Source organism: Caretta caretta, chromosome 6, assembly GCF_965140235.1.
Source record: "Caretta caretta isolate rCarCar2 chromosome 6, rCarCar1.hap1, whole genome shotgun sequence".
In the NCBI taxonomy this organism is placed as follows: Eukaryota; Metazoa; Chordata; order Testudines; family Cheloniidae; genus Caretta; species Caretta caretta.
The window spans coordinates 989277-1016678 of NC_134211.1; the positions used below are offsets into that span (position 1 = coordinate 989277).

Here is a 27402-nt window from a genome sequence, read left to right on the forward strand (position 1 = left end):
GTTGACTCTGAAACCTACTGATATATAGTTAAGTGTCATCATTATTGAGTCTTAATGATTCATAGATTCCAAGGACCATTGTGCTCATCTGGTCTGACACCTCCTGGATGACACAGGCCAGAGAATGGCCCCCAAATAATTCCCAGCCTGTTAAATATTCCCCATGTAGCTATGGATTGAGAGCAAGTCACCCCTTAACCCTCTTTGTTAAGTTAACTAGACAGACTCCAGGAGCTCAGTCACTCTAACGCTGGTGGGTTTTAGCAGCAACACGATTTTAAATGGGCCTCCCACCACAGCTGCTCTGGGGCAGTGAAGTTTTGTCAGAAGAAATATCTGGGCCGCCCTCATGGCAAATGAGCTAATTAATAAACAGCAGGCGAGTTGGAATAAACAGGAAGTGTAACCGGGAGTTGCGGGTGCAGAAAATGAGTGAGAAACCCAGCAATCGAGGCCCGGGGGGCCCCAGCTGTGCCCCACTTTGACCAGAGATTCAGTGAGGCTCAGAGCAGTGGAATGAGCTTTTTCTGGGGAGCCTGGGACATGCAGCGAGCATGCCCAGCCTCAGCTCCTCACCCCAGTGAGTTCTTGGGGCCTGTTTCAGCTCCACCCGGTCCCACAGCTTGGCTCACGGGGGGCAGGGAGGGGGCTCAGCCCCCCCAATCCTGGCATGCCCATGTTTTCCTCAGTCCCTGTTCTCTGCCTCTTCCTACTGTCCTGTCCTTCTCTTCCATCTCCCTATCCCCCTGCAGCCCTGTACCCATCCCCCTGCCACTTACTGTGCCTGAACCCCCTTTCCCCAGTGCCCCTCCCAGCAAGTGTTTTCCCCCCAGAATAAACAAAACAAAAAGAACCCCCTGACAGAGACAGATTTTAGCACCCCAAGCCAGATCCATGGGGTATCTGGCTGGCTGGGGGCAGGGGTGTGTGTGGGGCAAGATGGATGGAGGGGTGTGGGGGGGTGTATGGGGGGTGGGTGGATGGATGAGGGCTGGAGGGGGGGGTGTGGCTGCAGGCGTGTGGGGGGAGGGATGGATGGAAGGGTGCAGGGGGATGCAGGCATGTGAGGGGCACATACATGGAGAGGGCGTGGGAGGGAGGGGGGATGGGCAGCTCAGGGGGCGCACACAAACACACCCACCAGCTGGCCAAGCTATGCCATTTGCTCCCTCCCGCCTCCCCACTTGCCCCCGATCCAACCCTCTTCCCTGCCCCGATCCAGACACCAGACAGCTGTTTCCATTGGCTTTTATTAGAAAACTCTGGGTTGGACAATTTCACGGGCTCCCCTCGATCCCCCTCCCATCGCTGCCCCCCGGCCCGACCTTCCCATTAACCCGCGGCGCCCCCACTCCCCCTGGCACCGTCATCCAGCAAACGGGGCAAGCGAGAAATAACTACGACAGATATCCCCAGTGCTCCGCCGACCCACTCTCCTGTTCACCTGGGCATGCTGCACCCTCTGGTGGCAAGAGTGGGATACTGCACACAGCTGCCCTCTGGTGCCAGCGGTGGGATACGGTAGGGCGTAAAGTGCATTGGCGCAGCATGGCAGGTGTCATTGCAGGGCCCATGCCAGAGCCAGGGTCCAAGTCAGGAAGGCCGGCAGGGGGCCTGGCAGGGCCCCACTGCAGAGACACTGGCCACCTCCAGGCTTCCCGCTCCCGCCCCGGGGCCCTGGGGCCGGAGATGTAGTGGGGGAGCCCTGGCAGTACATCCAGTCCTGGGGGGCTGACCTGGGGTACCCGCTCTCAGCCTCCACGCTGCCCCCCAGAAAGCGCCAGTACTGGGTGCCCTTGAAAAAGTACGTGCTTCCTGCAGAGGAGAGAGAGAGAGATGAGAACCAGGGCACTCGCTGCAGGGGTGATTTAGATGGGTGGCCCCGCAATACCGCTCTGTGCCACAAGAGGGAGCTGGACACCAGTCAGCACAGCTCTGTGTTGGCAAAGGAGGCCCGCCTGAGAAGCGGCGTTAGCCTGGGGAACTGCCCGCCGCTGGGAATGCCACCTACCATCGTTCCAGCTGATGATGTCATCCAGCCCAGGGGGCACCCCCTTCCAGAGGGTCAGCGATCTGGGGTACCCGGGCTCCACGTTTCCGGCTCGGTCGTCGAAGCGCCAGTAGTGGGAGTTCTCGAAGAAGTAGGTCTTGCCATTGTGCCCCCAGACGAAGGCTGCCTCCACCGTGACCCCCGGGGGCAGCCCCAGGTCGGTGATGGGGTGGGGAGACCCTGGATCCACCCGGGTGTCAGTGAAGACCCAGAAATGCTGCCCTGTAGAGAGGGTGGAGAGTCAGTATGGAGGGTGGCAGAGTGGGGGGCAGGCTGGGGAGTCAAGTTGGGGGGGTTATTAGGTGCAGAAGGGCATGCTGGGGGTGGTTATGGGGTCCAGTGTTCTGTGGGGCAAGCTGGGGGGTTTGTGGGAGGTCAGGCTGTGGGGGGGTCTGACACTCTGTCTCAAAACAGCACCCTGGGAACCCCCCTCTTCATCACTGTGATGTGAGGATGCCGGGGGTGGTACAAAGCCTGTCTTGTGAAGGATGGTTTGAAAAGTCTTGATCTGTGGCACATAAGCACCCGGTTGGGTTGTGTGAGCTGTCCCTGTGTGGGGAGTTAGGAAGTTTTTCTCCGTGTGTGTGAGACTGAAATATGTTGTGAGGTTGGGAACCCCCACAACCAGCCTTTCAGTACCGACAAAAGAGCCCCTGTCTCTGGCCAGACGGGTGTTGACGGCCCCTCAACAGGAATCTGCTCTCGCAGGGACTCCCTGGAGAGGTCATGGACCCAACAGGGGCTGCTCAAGCCCGAGTCCCAACCAGGATCTTTCTAGCAGCTGGAAGAAAGTATAAAGGCGGGACGGAGACATCACCACTTGGCCTCTCTCCTTCCCCATCTGAACCCCTGGAAGATGGGCTGGAAGACACAGACTTTGAACTGGGGAGACTGGTCCCAGGCGGGAAGGGAATCCAGCCGGCGTATTTGTCACGGAGTCCCTGGGCGATGCTCTGGAACTGCTCCCCACGAAGCCAGGCAGGACTCTGGGGCAGTCGCCTTTCTGTGAGCAGCCTGTCTTCAGGACACACAGCTCACACAGCTTCCACCTTCCTGGGTCTGACCCCGGAGCCTTCAGCCTCCTCTGCCTCTCCGGGCGCTTCCCACAGCGAGTCCGCTCAGGCGGGGTCCTGGGGAAGCCAGAGGGTCCTGCCCCCCAACTCCGCAGTCGGACGGGACCATCAGCCATTCAGTAAAACAGAGGTTTATTAGACGACAGGAACATGGTCTAACACAGAGCTTGTAGGTGCAGAGAACCGGACCCCTCAGCTGGGTCCATTTTGGGGGGCAGTGAGCCAGACAACCACGTCTGCCCTTCACTCCATGTCCCAGCCAGCCCCAAACTGAAACTCCCTCCAGCCCCCCCTCCTCTGGGCTTTGTCCCTTTCCTGGGCCAGGAGGTCACCAGATTCCTTTGTTCTCCAACCCTTCAGCTCTCACCTCACAGGGGGGAAGGGCCCAGGCCATCAGTGGCCAGGAAACAGGGTGTCGGCCATTCTCTGTGTCCAGACCCCTGCACACACCTGCCCTCTAGGGCTCTGCAATGATCATACACCCTTACTCCACCCCCTAGATACTTAAGAACTGCCTAGGAGAAACTGAGGCACCCCCACACTATTCAGAGGAAACATTAAGAACAGTCCCACTTCGTCACAGTATTGACAACTGTGAGCTGCCTGGACCATCCTCTAGGGTGGGAGACGACTTGAGTGAAATCTTGCTTAGTCTGTGGCATTTAGACGTCGAGTTTATTCTTACGTAACCGAGTCTGAGCTCTGCGCCTGAGCCGTCCCATCACTTAAAAACCTGTCTTCCTGTCGTGACTAAACCTGTTTGATGTTTTACCTAGAACAGTGGTTTGGGGTTGAAATGCTCAGGGGAATCTCGGCTCCGGTTACAAAGGCTGGTGCGCGTCCCCTTTCCTCTGAGGAACTAATTAACGAGCTTGCAGTGGCCGAAGAGTCTGGAGCAGCGTCAGACAGTATATCTCTGGGGCGCAAGGCTGGGGGTTTGGCTGGTGCTGCTCTCGGGAGCATTCATGCAGTTTCGCTGGGCGTGGGGCTCCACATGCAGACGGCTGAGAGATCGCAGCGCCTGGAGGGGTTTGCTGCGTGTCACTGGCATGGCGTTGTGAGAGACAGCCCAGGCTGGAGAGTTCGGGGCCCCGGCTGTCCCACAGCCCCAGGCTGCACCCCGGGGGTCCCGGCCCAGTGGGGTGAAACACACAGCTTGTACTCAGCCAGATTTGCACTTCATACACTGGTGTGGAGATTTTAGGTGAGGCTTTGAGTGCGGTGGCTGAGACCAGCCAAGAGCCGGTTGCCAGTTGCTTATTCTCAGTTTGCTGCTTTTGGGACCAGGAAGGAGGAACAGAAAAAGACGCGCGAGGGGGAGGCCGTTTCCAGTTCAGCGCTGCACAAACCGCACGGAGGAGCAAGAACCTGAGCAAACCTGGGAGCTGCAGCAGCTGGAGGTCGGGGTTTCCCAGCGAGCCTCGAAGAAGGAAGCAGAAAAGGCCAAAGGGGAAGCCACGCACAGCGCTGGGTCGAGGGGCCCAGGAACAAGCCGAGGTGTTGGCCGGTCAGAGGCCCTGCAGCAGACAGAGGCAGTGGCACTTCACCAGGCAACAGAGCCAGGGCAGCAGGTTTGTATCAATTGTGATGGTGTCCAGAACGGGTCCAAGTCCCGCCACCCCCCCCACCTGCCTAAGGCTCTGGGAAGGAGTTTGGGGTGCTGGCTGCAGGCTCTGGGAAGGGGTTTGGGGTGCTGGGTGCGGGCTATGGGCTGGGGCAGGGGGTTGGGGTGCAGGAGGGGGTGCGGGAGGGGGTTTGCGGTGCTGGGTGCAGGCTCTGGGCTGGGGCAGGGGGTTTGGGGTGCAGAAGTATAACAGAAAATCTGTGCAAGGGCCTTCTCTGATGAGGATAGTCTGAGGCCCTGTTTTAGGGTGACCAGATGTCCCGATTTTATAGGGACAGTCCCAATTTTTGGGTCTTTGTCTTATATAGACTCCTATTACCCCCCACCCCCGTCCCGATTTTTCACATTTGCCGTCTGGTCACCCTACCCTGTTCTTCGGCTAAGGCCTCTGGCTAAGCAGCAGGGGCAGCCATAAGCTGGGACGCGAACGGTTACCTCCTCACATCCCAAACTGGTCATGCTGAAATAAGGGGCTACTGGGCTGTTAGGAATACGGTCCTGTCCCGAGAGTGCTCATCACCACCAGACAAAGATAGTTAAAGAAAACTTAGGTTGACAGCACCCAGTCTGGCAAGAACTCACTTCTCAATAGTTGTGGGTGCAAAACCCTCATTCCTGTCTGGTTTATCTTTCTGGCCCCCACTTGTCTATTGCTAATCTGTCTGGTTCCCTAATTGTTTCGGTCTGCTATAGAATTAATTTTGCTAGGGGTAAGTTAATTAGGGTGGTGGGATATAATTGGTTAGAGAATTATGTTACAATATGTTAGGATGGGTTAGGTAAATTTCAGTAGAATGATTGGTTAAGGTACAGCTGAGAACACTACTATATAAATTAGAGGCAAACAGGAAATAAGTTGGGAGTCGAAACTAAGGACAAAGGAACTTGGATTTAAGCTTGCTGGAAGTTCACCCCAACAAACATTGAATTGTTTGCACCTTCGGACTTCGGGTAGAGTTGCTCTCTGTTCACACGAGAAGGACCAGGGAAGCGGGAGAGAGAAGGAATAAGCTGTCTAAGTACAGGAATGCCTCCTCACTGGTCGCTTGGGAGAGGATGCCCAGGACAGAGTGGCTGGTTCAGCATCTGTGCACGCAGCCTGGGACCTGGGAACGGTGTAACCGACCTCCTGGAGGGGAGCAGTCAGGCGGCTGACCTCTCTGGGACAGAGAAAGGGGGTGACAGAGGATACCCCGATCCAGGTCTTCAGGCTGCTGCTCCTGATAGGCTTTTGGAGAGTAACTGTGTCTCTGTAAACCATGGTGCAGCTCCCACGCCTGTGACAGCCAAGGAGTCAGGTGCAGGAAGTTTCGAGGCGGTGGTTGTCTGTGGGAATGCAAGTGACCCAGCTGGCAGAGGGGAGAAGGGCTTCCCCCGGGCTGGTAAGACACAGGAGAGATGAGGGAGAGATGCCAGGAAAAGGCACCTCTGACCAAAGAGATCACAGCCCTCTAGGGAGAGGAGCCAGCACTGGGTCCTTCCCCGCCCGTCCCCAAGAGGGGAGCTGGAATATGTGCATATGCATCACCCTGCGGTTGACAGACAGCTCCGCAGTGGGTTGGCCAACATGCAAAGTCCCCTGACCTCCTTCCCACACTACACCCTAGAGCACCACAGCCCCACGGAGAGGATCGGCTGGAGAACCCACACTGAAGGGAAGAAACCCAGGAATGGAACACACGCTGAGGTTCATGGAGGCGTTCAAAGACACGATGGGTATTGAGCAAACCACACCGTCTAAACAGAAGGCACGATCTGACCAAGACACTAGCGAAGACTGACCTGTGATCAAGAGTTTAGTTAACACGGCTACACAGATGTTCTCTAGCCGCCCAGGGAAGACACACTTACTAACTGGTGAGATCACTGGAGAGGAGCCACAACGTGTTCACAGACTTTGCAAGGGCGTCTGTGGGTAATACCACAAGGTTTAGCAATGCTTGGGAGTGGCACGGTCAGACCCTAAAGTGGACCTTGGGCCCACAGCTGCTGCATTAGTCAGTGATTCACACTCCTGCAGAGGGCGGAGGTGTGACACTCTGTGTCTTAAAACACCAGGCTGGGAACCCACTCTGTGTTCATCACTGTGATGTGAGGATGCCGGGGGTGCTACAAAGCCTGCCTTGTGAAGAATGGTTTGAAAAGTCTTGATCTGTGGCACATAAGCACCCGGTTGGGTTGTGTGAGCTGTCCCTGGGTGGGGAGTTAGGAAGTTTTTCTCCGTGTGTGTGGGACTGAAATATGTTGTGAGGTTGGGAACCCCCACAACCAGCCTTTCAGTACCGACAAAAGAGCCCCTGTCTCTGGCCAGACGGGTGTTGACGGCCCCTCAACAGGAATCTGCTCTCGCAGGGACTCCCTGGAGAGGTCATGGACCCAACGGGGGCTGCTCAAGCCCGAGTCCCAGCCAGGATCTTTCTAGCAGCTGGAAGAAAGTATAAAGGCGGGACGGAGACATCACCACTTGGCCTCTCTCCTTCCCCATCTGAACCCCTGGAAGATGGGCTGGAAGACACAGACTTTGAACTGGGGAGACTGGTCCCAGGCGGGAAGGGAATCCAGCCGGCGTATTGACAACTGTGAGCTGCCTGGACCATCCTCTAGGGTGGGAGACGACTTGAGTGAAATCTTGCTTAGTCTGTGGCATTTAGACGTCGAGTTTATTCTTACGTAACCGAGTCTGAGCTCTGCGCCTGAGCCGTCCCATCACTTAAAAACCTGTCTTCCTGTCGTGACTAAACCTGTTTGATGTTTTACCTAGAACAGTGGTTTGGGGTTGAAATGCTCAGGGGAATCTCGGCTCCGGTTACAAAGGCTGGTGCGTGTCCCCTTTCCTCTGAGGAAGTGGCGAACTCAGGGAGTCGAGCTCAGTGTCAGGCGGAATATTTCTGGGGGGCAAGGCTGGGGGGAATTGGCTGGTGCCTTTGTGTGTGATCCGTGAGTGGCTCTGGGAGCGTTCATGCAATCGAGCTGGGCGTGGGGCTTCACATGCAGACGGCTGAGTGATCGCAGCACCCGGAGGGGTTTGCTGCGTGTCACTGGCAGGGCATTGTGAGAGACAGCCCAGGCTGGAGAGTTAGCGGTACCCCAGTTCCAGGCTGCACCCTGGGGATCCCGTCATGGGGGGGCGCTATGGGTGCTCATATGCAGGGCAGGTTGGGAGCTATGGGGTGCAGTGGAGGAGGCTGGGGGGGCTATAGGGTCAGGCTATGAGGGTTATGGGGTGCAGCGTTACAGTGCGGGGCAGGCTGTGCGGTCATATGGGTCAGGCTGGAGATACAAGGGGGTTGAGGTATAATGTGGGGGTCACCCCCCCTCACCAATGAAGAAGACGATCTTGCTGTCGTTACTCCGCTCATAGACGGCATCGATTGTCCCAAAATCCAGGGGGAGCCCCATCCAGAAGCGTTGGGTCTGCGCTGGCTCCAGGGAAACCAGGTTACGGGCTGGCTGCATCCTCCAGAAATGCTTCCCTGTCAGGAAAAGGGGACCCAGACATTGGGGGGGGGGCAGAAATGAGCCCCCCCAACCCTCCCACTGCCCAAAGGGCTCAGAAAGCAGTGTTAGCATATGGAACTCCACGCTACATGAATTTGGACATTAAAGTGAACTTAGCCTGCGGGACACCCCTCCAGAGCAACCTCCCACTGAGGGGCTGTTATCTTGGCAAACTCTCCCCTCCCCAAGCCTCCTCCAAGAAACAGCACCCCGCCCCCCCCACCCCCCAGGACTGTGATGAAATTTCCTTAATCTGCAGAACTCCCCCCCCCAGGAAATGTACAGGGAGCTGCAAGAATGTTAACCACAAATTCGCAGCAATGTTTTTCACTTCTTGCCCCGGGAAGGTGGACTGTGACCAACAAAAAACACACACACCTGTAATTAGCCCAACTCCCCATGACGCCAAGAAATGTGCCCTAATTAGGCTGTGCAAAACCTGGGTTGTTAACCAAGAGATCAGCTTGACAGATGCCCAGAAAACAGTGTTAGCCAGTGGGAAGCCGAGCCACATCAAATTATAGCCAGATTGCCAAACTGTGCACCGCTACCCTGTGGGACTCCCCGCCTCATGAAATTATAGTGAGATTGCTACAAAAATGTGTTGTTACCCCATGGGACTCCATGCTGCATGGGATTATAGTGAGATTGAACTGACTCCCATGCTGCCCCCTGAGAGGAGACCGGAGGGGGTGGGGGTGGCGTTAACCACGGGACTCCCTGCCACATGAAATCAGACCACGGGGCAGGGGGGGGAAGCGACTCACTCTTGAAGAAGAAAACCTCCCCGCGGATGTTGGCGATGGCGTCAAAATGGGCCTGACAGCGATCGGGGGCCGGTGGGCGGGGCCTGCAGGGACAGACAAACACAAGTGGGGTGCGCTGCATGGCCCCGGCAGGCACCGGGGAAGGAGGGAACGAGGCTCAGTGCAGTGGGGAGCGATGGGGTGAAGGAGGAGAAGGGATGTGGGGCCAGGGAGCCGATACTCACTGCCAGGTGGGTCTGTGGGGTGGCAGATCGGGGATGCGGGGCTGGGTGGGGATGGGCCGTGCCGGCGGCTCCTCTCCGGGGCGAAGTTCTCTCCTCCCTGGAGCGGGGAGAGAAGGAAGGAGTGAGCGAACGAAGGGGAAAGAACCAGCGAACCAATAAAAGGCGGAAGAACAAAGGAAGGAACGAGGCCCGGGAAGAAGGAACGAGAGAAGGAGAAAGGATCAAGGGAGGAGGAGAGGAGGACAGGGGAGGAGGGGACGGAGCAGGGCCTGGGGGGGCTGCTCACCGTACAGGGTCTGGATGCCCAGGGCGTCGTCGGGGGGCAGCTGGTAGAGGTGGGCCAGCCCCACGGGGCCCTGGTAATAGGGCATCATGATGGACTCCTTGGTGGAGGAGTGGGCCAGCCCCAGGGCGTGACCGAACTCGTGAACCGCCACGGCGAAGAGATCTGTGCCGGCACCTGGGGGGCACAGTGAAAGAGAGACACTACGCCCCCCCCGGCCCCTGCCTGGCCCACGGTGCCCCCTGCTGCCCCCCACTCACTCCGTGCCGCTACCCACCCAACAGCACCCCCTGCTTCCCCCCATACCATTACCTCCCCCCACCACTACCCACCCCACGGCGTCCCCTGTCCTGCAGCAGCCCCTGCTGCCCCCCATCCCCTACACTGCTAAGCCCCCCTTAGCACCCCCTGCCAAGCCCCCTGCTGCTCCCTGCACCACAGCACCCCCTGCTGCCTCCCCATGCCACTCTCTGCCCCACGGGGCCCCCTGCTTCCCCCCACTGCTTCCTCCTCCACTACCTGCCCTATGGCACCCCCTGCTTGCCCCCATGCCATTCCCTGCCCCACGGGGCCCCCTGAGCTGCTACCTGCCCCTTGCCCCCCCCCCGCCAATCCCCCCCACTCCCTGCTGACCCTGCTGCGTGGCCTGGGGGTCGTAGACCCAGGTCTCCTCGTCGTCGAAGTGGGTGTCTCCGGAGATGGGGTGCTCCCCGGGGAAGAAGGCGTGGGCCAGGGTGCTGCCCGGCCCGTCGAAGGGGTACCCGTCCTCGTGGAAGGAGCGGCTGAAATCCACCAGGATGTCGGCGTCGGCGTCGGGCGCCTCGTGGAACGTCAGGGCCGACGCGTTGCCCCAGGCCTGCAGGGCGTAGAAGAGCAGGGTGCGGACTTGGTCCCGGGGCAGGCCGGAGGCCTGGGGGTAGGAGCGGACCCTGCCGGGGAAGGGGAAGGAAACGGAGGGAATGAGAAACCGGGGGCAGAAGACGAGACAGAGGGCGAGAGGTGAACAAGGGAGCGAAGGAGAAAACGGGACGGGAGAGGAGAAAACCGGGAAAAGAACCCAGGCGTCCGGCACTCACGTCCAGGTCAGCTCCTTCACGGGCCAGACGCTGCCGCTGTGGGCATAACGCTTCCGCCGGCGCATCAGCTCCGAGGTGCCGATGATGTCGGGGAGGGAGCAGCGCGGCTGGTCCATCATCGCCAGGGTCCTGTCGTCTGCAGAGAGAGCAGGGATAGAACCCAGGTGTCCGGGCTCCCAGCCCCCCCGGCTCTAACCACCAGACCTCACTCCCCTCCCAGAGCTGGGGAGAGAACCCAGGAGTCCTGGCTCCCAGACCCCACCCACTAGACCCCACTCCCCTCCCAGAGCTGGGGAGAGAACCCAGGAGTCCTGGCTCCCAGACCCCACCCACTAGACCCCACTCCCCTCCCAGAGCCGGGGAGAGAACCCAGGAGTCCTGGCTCACAGGCCCCGCCCTGCTCTAACCCACCAGCCCCCACTCCCCTCTCAGAGCCAGGGAGAGAACCCAGGCGTCCTGCCACACCTACCCAGAATCCCCGTCGCCTGCAGTCCTGCAAATTTCTGCATCATTCTGACAGCATCTTGCAGCCCCTCCTCGGTCTGGAGTCGGGCCTGCATGGGGTCTGGGGGGGGCAGGTACCCGTAGCGGGTCAGCCAGTCCTGGTGGGGGGGAGGGGACGAATAGCAAGGAAAGGGTTAAAAGCCGGAGAGAAGCCGGGAGCTCCCAGCTACTCCAGCCCGGCCTCTCCCAGCAGGGGGCGCTGTGGGGAGGGGCGCTGTGGGGAGGGGCGCTGTGGGGGGCTCTCGCTCCCTGCACCCCACTGTCTGGTCATGGGCTCAGAGCTCCCATTGTTCAGCCAGAGGAGAGCAAAGATCAAACAGATGCCCCCTGGGTTTCTCTGCCCGCCCCCATTTCCTCTGCCTCCCCCCTGCCGGCTTGCTGCTGGATGGGGGGCGGGGAAGGGAATGGGGCGAGCTACCAGGCCCAGTTGCAATGCACAGGGGGACGGGACCTAGTAGATCCCTTCCTGGGGAGAAGGAGAACTCGGGAACCCAGGAGGTGAGTGGTGCTGGGATCCAATCGATTCCCCCCCGCAAAATCCTACCCCAAGCGGGGTCCCTTGCACCTGGAGCTGGGATCTCCTAGATCCGTCCCCGGAAGCTGGGTACAGCTGAGAGTCGACGGATCCTCCCACCAGAGACCGTTAGATCCACCCACCGGTGGCCGATGGAGCTCAAATCCACCAGATCCCTCCCAAGGCACACACGATATGGGAACCCAGTAGATCCTTCCCATGGTGGGTGAAGGCGGGACTGAGTGGGTCCACACTCTGCCCCGTGCCCGAGGCAGACCCAGGATCGGGAGGTTGTTGGATCCAGTTGATCCCAGCCACAGGAATGAGGGGGCAACTTGACCCCATGGAGATGAGCAAAAGCAGGATCGTGTCAATTCTCACTGGGTCTGGGATCCGTTGGGGGCTTTCCTGGGGGGGCATGCAGGGTACAGGATCAAGTGGATCTTCCCCACAGAGCCAGGCAATAAGCGCTGGGATCCAGTTGATCCTGCCCATGATACAGATTGGATGGAGCTGATCCCCTTGACTATTTGGACACAGAGGGGATCCCACACATGGTGGGTGGAATCAAGTAGATCCCACAAGCAGCCACCCAGCGGATCACCTAGGGCAGCAAATAAACATGGGACCAGGCAGCTCCTTCTGCGGAGGCAGGTGGAAGCAGGATCGACTGGGATCTACCTCCCCGGGGTGCCCCGCAGCTGTGGGATCCAGTTGGTCCTTTCCCGGGTGACTGGCGGAAGCAGACTGGATCCCGAGGGGGATGTGGCTGCTGGGAGCGAGTCTCTCCCTGTGCAGGGTCATGGATTGGATCCTGGGGATCTGGGATCCAGTGGGTCTCTCCCAGGGTGCGGGGGCAGGGGAGGAAGCAGCCAGGAGTTAATGGGTTTCTCGCCTCCATTCTGCCGGCGCCTGCGGTGAGGAGTAACTCGAAACCCCGGTCGATTCCCAACCCGGAGCATCAGGCAGAGAGACAGGGGTTCCCCTCCTCCACCCTACTTCCCTCCCAGAGAACCCAGGCGTCCTGGCTCCCCTCCGCCACCCTGCTGCCCTTCCAGGGGACCCAGGCGTCCTGGCTCCCCTCTGCCACGCTACTGCCCTTCCAGGGGACCCAGGCGTCCTGGCTCCCAGCCCCCCCTGCTCTGACCCACCAGACCCCACTCCCCTCCCAGAGCCGGGGAGAGAACCCAGGAGTCCGGGCACTCACCACTCCCTTGCTGAGGCGCTGGGTGCTGGGCCGGCCGGCCGGGCGGTGGGGCAGGCAGAGCAGGGTGGCCAGCCCGAGCCATAGGGCCGGTAGCCACAGCATCGTACTGGCCGGGGTGTGTGTGTGTGGGGTGTCTCTCTCCACCCCACGGGGCGCTGAGGGCGCGATGCTGCCCAGCGAGCTTCTCTGCCCTATATACCAGCCCCCCCTCCCCGCCTGGCTCCTCCCCAGCCCCGCCCAGCCTGCATCGATCCACACACAGGAGCCCGGACTCCTGGGTTCCCTCCAAACTCCCCCCAGGCTCGGGGGTTGGGGAATTAGCTCAGCAAGTCGCAGAGCCGGCGGGGGGGGGGGGGGGGAATTGGGGGTGGGGGCGGGTCTGTTTCTTTCTCTCTCAGATCCCGACCCCAATTAGCCGCTCTGCCCCCCTGGAGGAAACCCCCCCCCCCGACCTGCTGCTTTGATCCCACCCCCTTCCTTCCCCACTAATCTCCCTCTATTTCCTCCCGTCACACCCGGCTGCCCCCCACCAGCACCCGGCATGTGGGGTTCACATGGGGGGACCCACAGACCACGACCCTTGAAAGGAAAAGGGGCCCCCTCTGCATCATCTCCCCCAAACTCCAGTCACCTCCAAACACTCCAGACCCCTAGAACTGCCCCCAGCTCCCCCAAATACCCCAGCCCCCCAGATCTGCCTCCAGCCCCCCAGCTTCCCCCAAATACCCCAGCCCCCTAGAACTGCCTTCAGTCCCCCAGCTCCCCCAAATTCCCCAGCCCCCCAGATCTGCCTCCAGTCCCCCAGCTTCCCCCAAATACCCCAGCCCCCTAGAACTGCCTTCAGTCCCCCAGCTCCCCCAAATACCCCAGCACCCCAGATCTGCCTCCAGCCCCCCAGCTTCCCCCGAATACCCCAGCCCCCTAGAACTGCCTTCAGCCCCCCAGTTCCCCCAAATACCCCAGCACCCCAGATCTGCCTCCAGCCCCCCAGCTTCCCCTGCCCATCCCCCAATCTCCCCAATTCCTCTAGAACTTCCCACAGCCTGAGCTTACCCCAAATCCCCCCCCGACTCCCCGCATTTCCCCAGCCCCCAAATCCCCCTCACTCCCATCCCAGCCCCCCCCTCCCCATCCATCCCCACACCCTGCCCCCTGGCTGGGGAGCGCACCTTAAACATGGCAGAGCCAGCGGAGGGGGGAGGGGAGCCCCCAAGCTGTCTCTGGTCCCGTCCCCCACCCCACATTCAGGCCCCTTCTGCCCGGCAATTAACCCTGGGCCGGGCAGATCAAAGGCAGGGACCCCTCCCCCACCCTTCTGCCATCCATCTCCTTCCTCAGCCCCACAGCCCCGGGGGCCGGAGACCACCAGACTGTGTCCAGCGCCGGGCGAGGGGTCCCCGTGTGCCCAGCCCCCCCCAGCTGCCCCAGCACCGGGCGAGGGGTCCCCGTTTGCCCAGCCCCCCCCCTCAGCTGCCCCAGCGCCGGGCGAGGGGTCCCCGTGTGCCCAGCTCCCCCCCCCAGCTGCCCCAGCGCTGGGCGAGGGGTCCCTGTGTGCCCAGCTCCCCCCCAGCTGCCCCAGTGCCGGGCGATGGGTCCCCGTTTGCCCAGCCTCCCCCCCAGCTGCCCCAGCGCCGGGCGAGGGGTCCCCGTGTGCCCAGCCCCCCACCCCATCCCAAGGGGGGGTTGTGACGAAGTGGGACTGTTCTTAATGTTTCCTCCGAATATTGTGGGTGTGCCTCAGTTTCCCCTATGAAGTTCTTAAGTCTCTAGGGGGTGGGGTAAGGGTGTATGATCATTGCAGAGCCCTAGAGGGCAGGTGTGTGCAGGGGTCTGGACACAGAGAATGGCCGACACCCTGTTTCCTGGCAACTGATGGCCTGGGCCCTTCCCCCCCTGCAAGGTGAGAGCTGAAGGGTTGGAGAACAAAGGACTCAGGTGACCTCCTGGCCCGGGAAAGGGACAAAGACCAGAGGAGGGGGGGCTGGGGGGAGTTTCAGTTTGGGGCTGTCTGGGACATGGAGTGAAGTGCAGACGGGGTTGTCTGGCTCACTGCCCCCCAGAATGAACCCAGCTGAGGGGTCCCGTTCTCTGCACCTGCAAGCTCTGTGTTAGACCATGTTCCTGTCGTCTAATAAACCTTCTGTTTTACTGGCTGGCTGAGAGTCACGTCTGACTGCGGAGTTGGGGGGCAGGACCCTCTGGCTTCCCCAGGACCCCGCCTGGGCGGACTGGCTGTGGGAAGCGCACGGAGGGGCAGAGGAGGCTGAATGCTCCGAGGTCAGACCCAGGAAGGTGGAGCCGGGGGAGCTGTGTGTCCTGAAGACAGGCTGCTCCCCGAGAGGAGACTTCCCCCGAGTCCTGCCTGGCTTCACGGGGAGCAGTCCCAGAGCATCCCCCGGGGGACTCTGTGACAGGGGTCTCCCTGACTTCTCCAGCCCCAGGCCCCCATCCCCAGGGTCTAGGGAAGAAGGTTTCCCCAAGTCACAAGGCTGGAGGATGCAGGGAGCTCAGGGCCAGCGGCTCCAAAGCGGTTACTGGGGATAAAAATAACCCCAGCCCGAGGCTGATGGGAACCAGTGAAAGGCAACGAGACCAGCCCCCCCCCCCCCCTCCAGCCTTGGAGCGAACCCAGGAGTCCTGGCTCCCAGCCTCCCCTGCTCTAACCACCAGCCCCCGCTCCCCTCCCAGAGCCAGGGAGAGAACCCAGGAGTCCTGGCTCCCAGCCCCCCCTGCTCTAACCCACCAGCTCTCACTCCCCTCTCAGAGCCAGGCAGAGAACCCAGGAGTCCTGGCTCCCAGCCACCCCTGCTCTAACCCACCAGCCCCCGCTCCCCTCCCAGAGCCAGGGAGAGAACCCAGGAGTCCTGGCTCCCAGCCCCCCCTGCTCTAACCCACCAGCTCTCACTCCCCTCTCAGAGCCGGGCAGAGAACCCAGGAGTCCTGGCTGCCAGCCCCCCCGCTCTAACCACTAGCCCCCCCCGCCCCGCAGCTGGAGGGTGAAGCTGGTTCCCTGGGCTGGCGGCTTGGCCGGACTCGGGTTTGCCCAACAGCCGCTTTCGCCAACACCCGAAGAACAACAGGATGTGGGGAGCTGCCCGAGTTACCCCATAACCCCGCACGACGGGGGGGGCCACGCGGGGAGTGTGGCTGTGTCACGGAGTGTGGGGGAGTCCAGCCCTGCACCCCTCTTCCTGGGATTCACTGAGACTCTCAGCCAGCCAGTAAAACAGAAGTAAAACAGGAACACAGTCCAAAACAGAGCTTGTGGGTCCACCCAGGACCCCTCAGTCAAGTCCTTCTGGGGGAGCAGGGAGCTCAGACCCCAGCCCTGGGGTTCCCTGCGTTCCTCCACCCAGCCCCAAACTGAAACTCCCTCCAGCCCCTCCTCCTCTGGGCTTTGTCCCTTTCCCGGGCCAGGTGGTCACCTGATTCCTTTGTTCTCCAACCCTTCAGCTCTCACCTTGCAGGGGGGGAAGGGCCCAGGCCATCAGTGGCCAGGAAACAGGGTGTCGGCCATTCTCTGTGTCCAGACCCCTGCACACACCTGCCCTCTAGGGCTCTGCAATGATCATACACCCTTACCCCACCACCTAGATACTTAAGAACTGCCTAGGGGAAACTGAGGCACCCCCACACTATTCAGAGGAAACATCAAGAACAGGCCCACTTCGTCACAGGCTGTGGGGGCAGGGAGTGTGTGGGTGGGGTATCAGGAGGGGGAGGGGTATTGGGGGAGAGGGGTATGAGGAGGGGGGTGCAGGGGTGGGGAAGGGGTATCAGGAGGGGTAGGGGTATAGAGGTGGGGGAGGGGTGCGTAGGCGGGGGAGGGGTATCAGGAGGGGGAGGGGTATTGGGGAGGAGGGGCATGAGGAAGGGGTGCAGGGGTGGGGAAGGGGTATACAGGTGGGGGTGGGGTATCAGGAGGGGGAGGGTATTGGGGAGGAGGGGTATGAGGAGGGGGTGCAGGGGTGGGGAAGGGGTATACAGGTGGGGGTGGGGTATCAGGAGGGGGAGGAGTATATAGGTGGGGGAAGGGTGCGTGGGCGGGGGAGGGGTATTGGGGAAGAGGGGTATGAGGAGGGGGGTGCAGGGGTGGGGAAGGGGTATCAGGAGGGGGAGGGGTATATAGGTGGGGGAGGGGTGCGTAGGCGGGGGAGGGGTATCAGGAGGGGGAGGGGTATTGGGGAGGAGGGGTATGAGGAAGGGGTGCAGGGGTGGGGAAGGGGTATACAGGTGGGGGTGGGGTATCAGGAGGGGGAGGGGTATATAGGTGGGGAGGGGTGCGTAGGCGGGGGAGGGGTATCAGGAGGGGGAGGGGTATTGGGGAGGAGGGGTATGAGGAGGGGGTGCAGGGGTGGGGAAGGGGTATACAGGTGGGGGTGGGGTATCAGGAGGGGGAGGGGTATATAGGTGGAAGAGGGGTCCGGGGGAGGGGTATGGGGGGCAGGGTATGAGGCAGGGCAGGGGCGCATGGGCGGGGGAGGGGTTTGACCCACAGCTCAGGCTGCCCCCCCCCCAGAGGGGTGCGTGGGGGGATTCGAGCCGGGTGACGCCGTCGGGACGCTTCGGGGCTCAGGGCCCGTCCCCTCCGGGGGGCGCCGGCCCCCACCCGGCCCCAGGGCGCCCCCTTCACACTTGTCCACCCCCCCCCAGGCTCCCATCGATCGCTCCCCGAATGCAGCCGGTTCCCGGACGCGGCCGCGGGCACCCAGGGGACCCCGCTAATGGATTGGGGGATGGGCTGGGGGGCGGCGCTGGCAGCTGGCAGGACGCGGGGGGGGGGGCTGAGGCAGTTCGGGGACTGGTGAGGAGGTGGGGGGCTGGGGTCCCTGTCGGGGGGCCGGGCCGAGGGCTTTGGGGGCCTTTGGGTTCGTCGGGGATTTGTGGGGGCCGGGCGCCGGTGTTGGGGGGATTGGGGCCGTGGGTTTGAGGGAGGGGGGATTTTGACAGGGCGGGAGGGGGGATTGGGAGGTTTCAGGGGGGCAGGGCGAGGTGGGGGGGCAGGAGGGGGAGAAGGGACAGGGGATCGGGGCTGGAAGCAAAGGCGCCGACTTCTGCTCCTGCCGGTGGGGGCTTGACCCCCCCCCCGGCCCCTATTCCGACTCCTTCCCCAAATCCCGCCCCGGCCCCACCTCCTCCCCCCAGCGCCCCGCTCCCCGCTCGGCCTGGCTGCGGGGGGGGCAGAGCACCCCGGCCCCGGAGCACCCACGGAGTCGGCACCTATGGGTGGAAGGAGGGAAGGGGGCGGGGCTGGGCGGGTGGAGGGGTGGAAGGAGGGAAGGGGGCAGGGCCGGAGAAGGGGGGGGCAGGACTCGCTCACCTGTGCCGGCCCCTTGGGGGCGGGGGGAGGAATCGGGAAATAAACAGGAACTGAGCCCTGGGTACCTGCTGCTCCGATCCAGAGGGGACGAGAACCCAGGAGTCCTGACCCCCACCAGACTGAGCCCCCCTGCACCCCTCCTTTCCTCCCCTTCCTAGGGGCCAGAAACCCGCCCCCTCCCCCTCCGGGCAGGTAGAAGCCAGGCGTCCTGCCCCCCATTTCTCATCTGGGTGTAGCGAACCCAGGCGTCCTGCCCCCCATTCCCATCCAGTGGGAGAGAACCCAGGCGTCCTGCACCCCCCCATCCATGTCAGCCCCCTCGCTGTACCCCGAGGAGGAGGCGCGGGGCGCCCCCTTCCTGCCGACGCCCCCCGCGCTGGGCGAGGAGTTCTACCCCTTCGCCACGGAGCGGCGGGGGGGCCCCGGGCCGGGGGCCGGGGGGGACCCCGACACCGACGACCCCGGGGTGCTGCTGCAGCGCAAGGAGCAGGACCTGCTGCTGGCCGCCGAGCTGGGCAAGATGCTGCTGGACCAGAACGAGGAGCTGCGGGGGCGCTGCCAGGCGCTGGCCCGGGACCACGCGGCCGCCCTGGAGGTGAGACCCCCCCGGGCCCAGCCCCGGCCCCCCTGCATCCCCACGCCCCTCCCAGAGCCGGGAGAGAACCCAGGAGTCCGGGCTCCCAGCCGCCCCTGCTCTAACCCCTAGACTCCACTCCCCTCCCAGAGCCGGGGGGAGAACCCAGGAGTCCGGGCTCCCAGACGCCCCTGCTCTAACCCCTAGACTCCACTCCCCTCCCAGAGCCGGGGGGAGAACCCAGGAGTCCGGGCTCCCAGCCGCCCCTGCTCTAACCCCTAGACTCCACGCCCCTCCCAGAGCCGGGAGAGAACCCAGGAGTCCGGGCTCCCAGACGCCCCTGCTCTAACCCCTAGACTCCACGCCCCTCCCAGAGCCGGGGAGAGAACCCAGGAGTCCGGGCTCCCAGCCGCCCCTGCTCTAACCCCTAGACTCCACGCCCCTCCCAGAGCCGGGGGGAGAACCCAGGAGTCCGGGCTCCCAGCCGCCCCTGCTCTAACCCCTAGACTCCACGCCCCTCCCAGAGCCGGGGGGAGAACCCAGGAGTCCGGGCTCCCAGCCCCACCCCCACCTGCTCTAACCACACTCTCTCTGGCTCAGAGGGGGGGCTGGTCCCTGGGACTTTCTCCCCCCCCGCCCCCATGACTCACCCTCCTGCTCTGTTTCGCTCCTGTTCTCCGGCTGCCCCCGTAATTACCCCCGTCCCTGCCCGGCTGGGGCCGACGCGCCCCAGCACCCGGTCCGACTGGTCCGGCTGGCAGCACCACCCAGGGGTGCAGCCGGTACCGGGGCGACCCCAGGGCTGGGCAGCCTCCCCGATCCGGCCCCAGGGCTTGCGACTGGCTGGCTCAGGGGGCAGGGAATGGGGCTGTTCCCCCCTAGGGGCGCCAGACCCGATCCGGCCTGGGGGGCGCAGGGAATGGGGCATGGGGCTGTTCCCCCTAGGGTGCGCCGGCCCCAATCCGGCCTGGGGGGCGCAGGGAATGGGGCATGGGGCTTTCCCCCCCAGGGTGCGCCGGCCCCGATCCGGCCTGGGGGGCACAGGGAATGGGGCATGGGGCTGTTCCCCCTAGGGTGCGCCGGCCCCGATCCGGCCTGGGGGGCGCAGGGAATGGGGCATGGGGCTTTCCCCCCCAGGGTGCGCCGGCCCCGATCCGGCCTGGGGGGCGCAGGGAATGGGGCATGGGGCTTTCCCCCCCAGGGTGCGCCGGCCCCGATCCGGCCTGGGGGGCACAGGGAATGGGGCATGGGGCTTTCCCCCCTAGGGTGCGCCGGCCCCGATCCGGCCTGGGGGGCGCAGGGAATGGGGCATGGGGCTGTTCCCTCTAGGGTGCGCCGGCCCCGATCCGGCCTGGGGGGCGCAGGGAATGGGGCATGATGCTGTTCCCCCCTAGGGGCGCCAGCCCCGATCCGGCCTGGCGGGGGGCTGGCTGGCTCAGGGGGCAGGGAATGGGGCGGTTCCCCTCTGGGCCTGGGGGGGCTGCCCGGGGCTGGTCTCACCCCCCACCCCCCCGCAGAGGCTGGAGCAGGAGAAGTATGAGCTCCGCCGGCGGCTGGCGTCGGGGGTGGCCGAGTGGCAGACGCGGGGGGCGGAGCTGGAGGGGGACCTGGCGGCCCTACGAGCCCAGCTGGGCCACCAGCGGCTGGAGCAGCAGGACACCAGCCGGGAGAGCTCCCACGTCGCGCAGGAGCTGTCGGAGCAGAACCAGCGCCTAGCCGAGCAGCTGAGCCAGGTCAGCCCGGACGCCGGGGTTCCTTGCGAGGGGAGGGGGGCCTAGCGGTCAGAGCGAGGGGGCAGGGCGGGGAGCCTGGACACCTGGGTTCCTTGGGAGGGGAGGGGGGGCCTAGTGGTCATAGCATGGGGGGCAGGGCTGGGAGCCTGGACACCTGGGTTCCTTGGGAGGGGAGGGGGGGCCTAGTGGTCACAGCATGGGGGGCAGGGCGGGGAGCCTGGACACCTGGGTTCCTTGGGAAGGGAGTGGGGCCTAGTGGTTAGAGCAGGGGGGGGGCTGGGAGCCAGGACTCCTGGGTTCCCTGGGAGGGGAGGGGAGGGGAGGAGTGGGTAATATTGGCTGCCTGGACATCCCTTCTGTGTCCCATGATCCTATTGGGCTGAAATCCCTTAAGTGGCTCAGGATCAGGGGAGGGGGGGAGGAGATGGGGGGGCAAGGGGTGAATTTCCTGAGTGGGTGGATTTAAAGGGCCAGTGCTGGGTCCTAGGGACCCCCCCCATACCCCTCTCAGCTCACAGGTCAGGCAGGTCCCCGATGCTGTGTCTGAGCCCCCCAGTGGGCCCAGCTCACTCCCCTCTGCCCCCGTCCATCTGTCCGTCTGTCTGCCCCTCCCCCCCAGGCCTCACAGCTGGAGCAGCAGCTGCAGGACGAGCTGATGGCCTTGCGGGTTGAGAATCGCACCCTGGGGATGAGCAGCGCCGAGCACGCGGCCCAGACCCAGAGCCTGCAGGCCGAGGTGAGATGCGCACCCTCCCCTCCAGGGGGCGCCGGCTCCGGTCCGGCCGCAGGGCGGGGACTGGCTGGCTCAGGGGATGGGGGGGGACCTGGGGCCTTTCTCCTCTAGGGGGCGCCGTGGGGTATGGGGCAGGGGACCTTTCCCCTCCAGGGGGCGCCAGCTCCCATCCGGCCCCAGGGCGGGGACTGGCTGGCTCAGCGGGGTGGGGTATAGGGCAGGGGACCTTTCCTCTCCAGGGGGCGCTGACTCCGGTCCAGCCAAAGGGCGGGGACTGGCTGGCTCGGAGGGTGGGGATCTGGACCTGGGGCCTTTCCCCTCCTGGGGGCGCCAGTTCTGACCCGTCTCTCGCTCCCCAGAACCTGATGCTGCAGGAGCGGAAGCAGAAGCTGGAGTGTCAGGCCCGGCAGCGGCGGGAGGAGACCGAGGCCGTGCAGGGGCTGGTGGAGACGCTGCACGAAAACCTCCTGCTCCTGCGCCGGGAGGTGCACGAGAAGGAGCTTCAGGTACGGCCCGGGGGCGCCGCGCGGCAGGGAGGCTCGGCGGCAGAGGGGGGGGCTGTATTAACCCTTTGTTCCCCTTGCCCGCCCCCAGGCCCAGCAGCTCCGGGCCGAGGCAGAGGAGCTCCGAGTCTCCAACAGGTGGCTCCAGCGCCGGGTGAGGGAGATGACGGATGAGATTCGTCTCCACGACTCGGATGCCTCGGTCGCCTCCCTGCAGTCGGAGATCGAGCAGAGCAGCGAGGGGAGCCCGGAGCAGAATGGGGGGCCTGCTAAGGTGAGCGGAAGGGCTCTTGGGGGGTCCCCAACATCCTTGTATGGGCTGGGGTATGTTCACCTCCGTTAAATCAGCACGAGTCTTCTGTTGGGAAACCTAGAACCCAATCTCTTGGTGAGTCTTGCTGTTGCCCAGAAATCCATCCCCTGCTGAGGAACCTAGAACAAACCCAATGTTGGGAAACCAAGAACCTCCTCTTTTGGGGGGGTGTAAGTCACCCAGAACCCAGTGGTTGTTGAGGAACCTAGAACCAACCCAATGTTGGGAAACCAAGAACCTCCTCTTTGGGGGTTGTGTAAGTCGCCCAGAACCCAATGGTTGTTGAGGAACCTAGAACCACGTCTCAACTAAGTACTTAGTACCCCAAAGTAGGTGACGGACATGGAACCCTCCCTCTTTGGGGCCATAGAAATTACCCAGAATCCATCCATCATTGGGGAACCTAGAACCTGTTCCTTTGGGAACCTAGAAATTGCCCATCTAAGCACTGGGTGAGGGGGTCCCTGTATAAACAGCCCCCACGCCGCACCCCAGAGGTGGCTGCATCTCAGTGCCAAAGATGTTGTTCTCGTGTTGGGTTAGCCCCTGGCCAGGACCGTATCCGAGGCTGCCCCTGGGGGTCCGAAGACCCCAGCCCGGGGGTCGGAAGAGGAGGGTGAATATGCTAAAAGGGTCTTGGCTCTGACCCAACTGGATCAAGACCTGCTGAGACAGAAGGAGGTAGAGATACAAAAACTCCATGACCAGGTGAGTGTATGTGGGGGGTGCTCTCTCCTCGCTGGGGTGGGAGGCCATAAGTGGGACCCCGGGAGGGGGGCATGGGGGGCTCCCCAGCAGGGGGCGCTCTCCCTGCCCTACCCCCTCTCTCTGCCCCCAGCTGACCCTGCAGCACGTGGAGCTTTGCGGCCTGCAGGAGGAGCTGGCGAGCCAGAGACGCCTCTTCCAGGAGAGTGACCGGGACGAGACCCTCAAACTGGCCGTGGCTGATCGGGATGAAGCCATAATAAAGTGAGACCCCCCCATGCCGCCCCTGCCCCGAGCCAGGCCGTCCCCCTCCCCCGGAGCTGGTGCCCCTTAGAGGGGAAAGGCCCCGTGCCCTGTTCCCCACCCCCCTGCATGATGCACCACTGAGGAAGAGAGACCCCTTGTGTTCACAAGTGGGAACTGCCCCCAAATGACTATCCAGGGAGTTAGGGCTGGAGGGGGAACTGGGGGGGCGGCGGCGATGTGAGCGGGGAACACAGGAATGATCATGGGGGAGGGGAGCGGGGGAGATGTGGCTGATTGGGGGAGGGGAGTGGGGGAGATGGGGCGGGAGGGGGCTGGAGCGGGGGAGGCTGGGCTGGAGGGGCGCTGATCAGGGGAGGGGAATGGGGGAGATCGGGCAAGAGGCGGTGGCTGGTTGGGGGGGGAGGGGAGCAGGGCTGGGTGCTGGGTCTGACCCCTGTGGCCCCCCCACCGCAGGAAGGGCCAGATGGAGCTGGAGCTGGCCCAGGTCTCTCTGGAGCGGGACTCCATGAGCCAACAGCTGCTCGCCGCCATCCGCCAGAAGATGGCGCTGTCCCAGGAGCTGGAGGGCTGGCAGGTGGGTCCCGACTCTGGGGGGTGGGAAGGTTCCCCCCAGGACTCCTGAGTCCCTTTCTTAGCAGGTAGAGGCCCTAAATAGTATCCTGGACTCCTGGGTTCCTACCTCAATGGCTAGAATCACCACGACTCCTGGGTCCCATCTGTGGTGGGTAAAGCCCTCAGAACAGTGACCCAGAGACTTGAGTACCATTCCCAGCTGCTACAGTCTCCGGGACTGTGACCCGGACTCCTGGGTCCCCTCCCTAGCCTATGGCAATGTTCACCTCTGTGCCCCCATTTCTCTCCCAGGACGACATGGAGTTCATTATCAAGCAGCAGCTGAAGCTCCAGCGGCAGCAAGAAGGGATCCCCGTGTCCCCCCCAGCTCCCTCCAGGACCCCAGAGCAGGCCAAGACCTCGCCTTTCTTTCGGCGCGGGAACAGCGCCCCCAATGGCACCAGCTTCCTATCGCTCTTCAAAAAAAGCTGAGACACTGGGGGCTGGTTCTGGAGTTCTAGGGAGAGGAGAGGCAGAGGGGTCAGGATGGGGTGAGTGGACACAACACACCAGCACCAAACAAAGGACGCGGCCAAACCGGCTGGTTACCGAGGTGCCACTGAGATGAGTCTTGGGTAACTAGCTGCAAGGTCACTCAACAGGAGGTTCTAGGTCACTCAGCTAGAAAGTCTGTCCAGAGGATTTGCAGGCACGCCACTGCAAGTCCCAGCTTTCCAAAACCGTCCCCTCTCAATTGCCCAAGTTGATGTTCTAGGTGGGTCAACAGCCATTCTAGGTCCTCAACCTCCTAGGTTTAATGCTGCATGTGGAACAAGCAATTGCTGCTCTAGGTTGCCCAATCCTATCTGACTGGGTCATCTGTAGTAGCAGCCCACAGGTTTTCTTACTGCACAATCTGTTGGCTAACTAACCAGCTGTTTACTCCATATTGGCTGGACTAGGGTTCTAGATTATCCTACTGAGTGACCTATATTGGCCAGCTTTATACAACTGGATATGCAGTATTGACCAACCCCGAGTTCCCTGTTATCCTACTGCATAATCTAGGTTGGCCAACTCTATTCAACTGGATTCTCCATATTGAACACACTAGGGTTCTAGGTTATCTTACCAGGTTATCCAACCCTTCTCACCATGGCTTGACAAACTGGATGGTGCTGATTAGCCAAATGAATGTTTCATGTGAGCCAATTGAGTGTTCTAGGTTAGGCTACTGGATGTGCAAGGATACCCAGACGTCCCTTTCTAAATTGGCCAGTTGGACTATCTGTGGCGGTAACAGTTATGGTGCGTGATCCCAGCCGGGGTTCTTGGTTACACCGTTCACTCCAAGTGGATGCACCCTGTTGACAAAGACATGGTCCTACATCATATCCTGTTTGGAGTTCTAGATCAGAGAACTCACTTCAAGTGGGCTCTTCATTGCTGGCAAATCCTCCTGCCCCCTATGCTTCCCAACGGGAGGTTTGGTGTCAGCCAACTGACACTTCTAGATCACCCTACATCCTGTTCTAGATTAGCCCGCTCTTCACTCCCTTGCCCGTGGATCTCTAGCTACCAAGACGCATTGCTCATCTGTGTTTTTCAGATGAGGACTCAGGACTAACGTGTATTATGGACAGACAGAAGGTGCAGAATAAGGCATCTGTAAAAATATCTGCTTCAGGTTCTAGGTGACTCAATAAAAGGCACAAAAGGTGGCTGGCCAGAACACTAGAGAAGCCAAGAGAAAAGCGGCCATGTAATAACCCTCAGCACTGGCCCTTAGCCAGCACCTTCCACTTGATTAGCACTTTATTAACACTGATTAACCCCCTCAACCCAGCCCCCATAAACTGAGTTCCTACCCTTATCCCCACTTCACATGGGGCAAACTGAGGCACGGATAGGCGAAGGGACTTGACCAAGGTCACACAGTGGCAGAGAAGAGACCCCAGGAGTCCTGATGCCAAGCCCCCGCTGCCGCTCTAACCACTAGGCCCTACTCCCCTTCCACAAAGCATCCTCTTAACTGCTACTTTGGGCGAGTATTTCCCGCTCAAGCCGCAGAACTTGTGAGGTTCTAGATTCTCTCACACACGCAGAGCAGGGCTCACCCCCCTCCAGCTGGGGGCAGAATATTTTGCTACCTTATCTGCTCAAGGTGCCCCGTGTTATAGGATCAAAGGTCTATCTAGCGACACAGGGAACACGCTCCCGTACTAACCACGGTGACGCAGAGGCTGTCGGTCTCTGTAGTTAACGCGCTCGGGTTGTGACCGGGGATTTTTCTATCCCGCTGCCTTGTGCAGCTATCATTTGCACCGAGCAAGTACAGAGAGAGATGGTTACTAAGCGCTGTGTGTGTGTGTCATTTCTACAAGGAGGCAGGACTCCTGGGTTCTCTCCCTGGCTCTGGGCGGGGAGGTGGGTCTAGTTGGATAGAGCAGGGGCGGCTGGGAGCCAGGACTCCTGGGTTCTCTCCCTGGCTCTGGGAGGGGAGGTGGGTCTAGTTGGATAGAGCAGGGCGGGCTGGGAGCCAGGACTCCTGGGTTCTCTCCCTGGCTCTGGGAGGGGAGGTGGGTCTAGTTGGATAGAGCAGGGGGGGCTGGGAGCTAGGACTCCTGGGTTCTCTCCCTGGCTCTGGGAGGGGAGTAGGGTTGGGGGGGCTGGGAGCCAGGACTCCTGGGTTCTCTCCCTGGCTCTGGGAGGTGAGGTGGGTCTAGTTGGATAGAGCAGGGCGGGCTGGGAGCCAGGACTCCTGGGTTCTCTCCCTGGCTCTGGGAGGGGAGGTGGGTCTAGTTGGATAGAGCAGGGGGGGCTGGGAGCCAGGACTCCTGGGTTCTCTCCCTGGCTCTGGGAGGGGAGGTGGGTCTAGTTGGATAGAGCAGGGGGGGCTGGGAGCCAGGACTCCTGGGTTCTCTCCCTGGCTCTGGGAGGGGAGGTGGGTCTAGTTGGATAGAGCAGGGGGGGCTGGGAGCCAGGACTCCTGGGTTCTCTCCCTGGCTCTGGGAGGGGAGTAGGGTTGGGGGGGCTGGGAGCCAGGACTCCTGGGTTCTCTGCCCAGCTCTGGGAGAGGAGCGAGGGGCTGTGGTTGCCGCCCTGGGGGCGGGAGAACAATGGGGTACTTGTGGCGGTGTGGGGGGGGGTAGACGGGAAGCCAGGCTGGAATGTCCTTTCCGGGTGGAGGAATGGGGCCCAGACAGACAGATGGACAAATGCAGCCCAGACACCCTCCCCCGCACACAGGGAATGGGCTGTGGGAGGGGGGACCCCAGATTTTGGGGGAGATCAACTGGAGGATAGGGACTGAGTGTGCGTGAGAGTCGGGGGAGCCATCTTCTTGGGGGCTGATGAAGGGGGGCATCTGGGGGGATGGGGAAGAAGGAACCCATTTCCTGTGCAGCAAGGGGACAGAGTGGGGGGTGACTCCATCTCTGGGAGGGGTGGACCTGACCATCTATGGGGCTCAGCCTGGGGGGCCCCCAATCTGGGGGAGGGGCCCTGGGGGGGGGTGGGGATTTGGAGGGTGAGGTTCATAGTGGTGGAGTGGGTGTTTGGAGGTGCAGGGGGTGGGGTGCATGAGGGTGGGGGATGTTTGGGGGTGCAGGGGAGGAGGTGTGTGGATTTGGGATGCTGGGGGAGGGGTGCATTGGGGTGGGGTAGTGTTTGGGGTGCAGGGGAGGAGGTCTGGAGGGTGGGGATTTGGGGTGCATAGGGGAGGGGTGGGTGTTTGGGGGTGCAGGGGAGGAGGTGTGGGGATTTGGGGCACAGGTGGGCGAGGTGGGTGTTTGGGGGTGCAGGGGAGGAGGTCTGAGGGGGTGGGGATTTGGGGTGCTGGGGGGAGGGGTGCATAGGGGTGGCAGCGTGGGTGTTTGGGGC

The 27402-nt window shown here is 62.3% G+C and overlaps 2 protein-coding genes and 1 long non-coding RNA gene across 4 annotated transcripts; 2 read left to right on the plus strand and 1 right to left on the minus strand.

The window, feature by feature from the left end:
• Positions 1-1231: 1231 nt before the first annotated feature.
• On the minus strand, positions 1232-13041 carry MMP25 (matrix metallopeptidase 25). 2 transcript variants are annotated; one of them, XM_048854753.2, is made up of 10 exons: positions 12821-13041; positions 11065-11197; positions 10596-10731; positions 10153-10448; positions 9523-9696; positions 9237-9333; positions 9013-9095; positions 8068-8220; positions 2012-2272; positions 1232-1815 (listed from the first exon to the last, which is right to left on the minus strand). In XM_048854753.2, exons 1-10 carry the CDS (start codon positions 12920-12922, stop codon positions 1559-1561), a joined length of 1692 nt encoding a protein of 563 aa, XP_048710710.1. In that variant the 5' UTR covers positions 12923-13041; the 3' UTR covers positions 1232-1558. The 2 variants fall into 2 exon arrangements, with proteins under 2 accessions (XP_048710710.1, XP_048710709.1); XM_048854752.2 differs by lacking the exon at positions 12821-13041 and adding an exon at positions 12295-12667.
• Positions 4370-7510, plus strand: LOC142072436 (uncharacterized). The gene is made up of 2 exons (XR_012668785.1): positions 4370-4694; positions 6355-7510. It is a non-coding gene; the product is annotated as an uncharacterized LOC142072436 (long non-coding RNA).
• A 5127-nt stretch (positions 13042-18168) lies between the features above and the next one.
• On the plus strand, positions 18169-25875 carry BICDL2 (BICD family like cargo adaptor 2). The gene is made up of 9 exons (XM_048854755.2): positions 18169-18735; positions 20232-20447; positions 21067-21183; positions 21540-21686; positions 21775-21957; positions 22540-22704; positions 22835-22965; positions 23422-23542; positions 23833-25875. Exons 1-9 carry the CDS (start codon positions 18448-18450, stop codon positions 24010-24012), a joined length of 1548 nt encoding a protein of 515 aa, XP_048710712.2. The 5' UTR covers positions 18169-18447; the 3' UTR covers positions 24013-25875.
• Positions 25876-27402: the final 1527 nt, after the last annotated feature.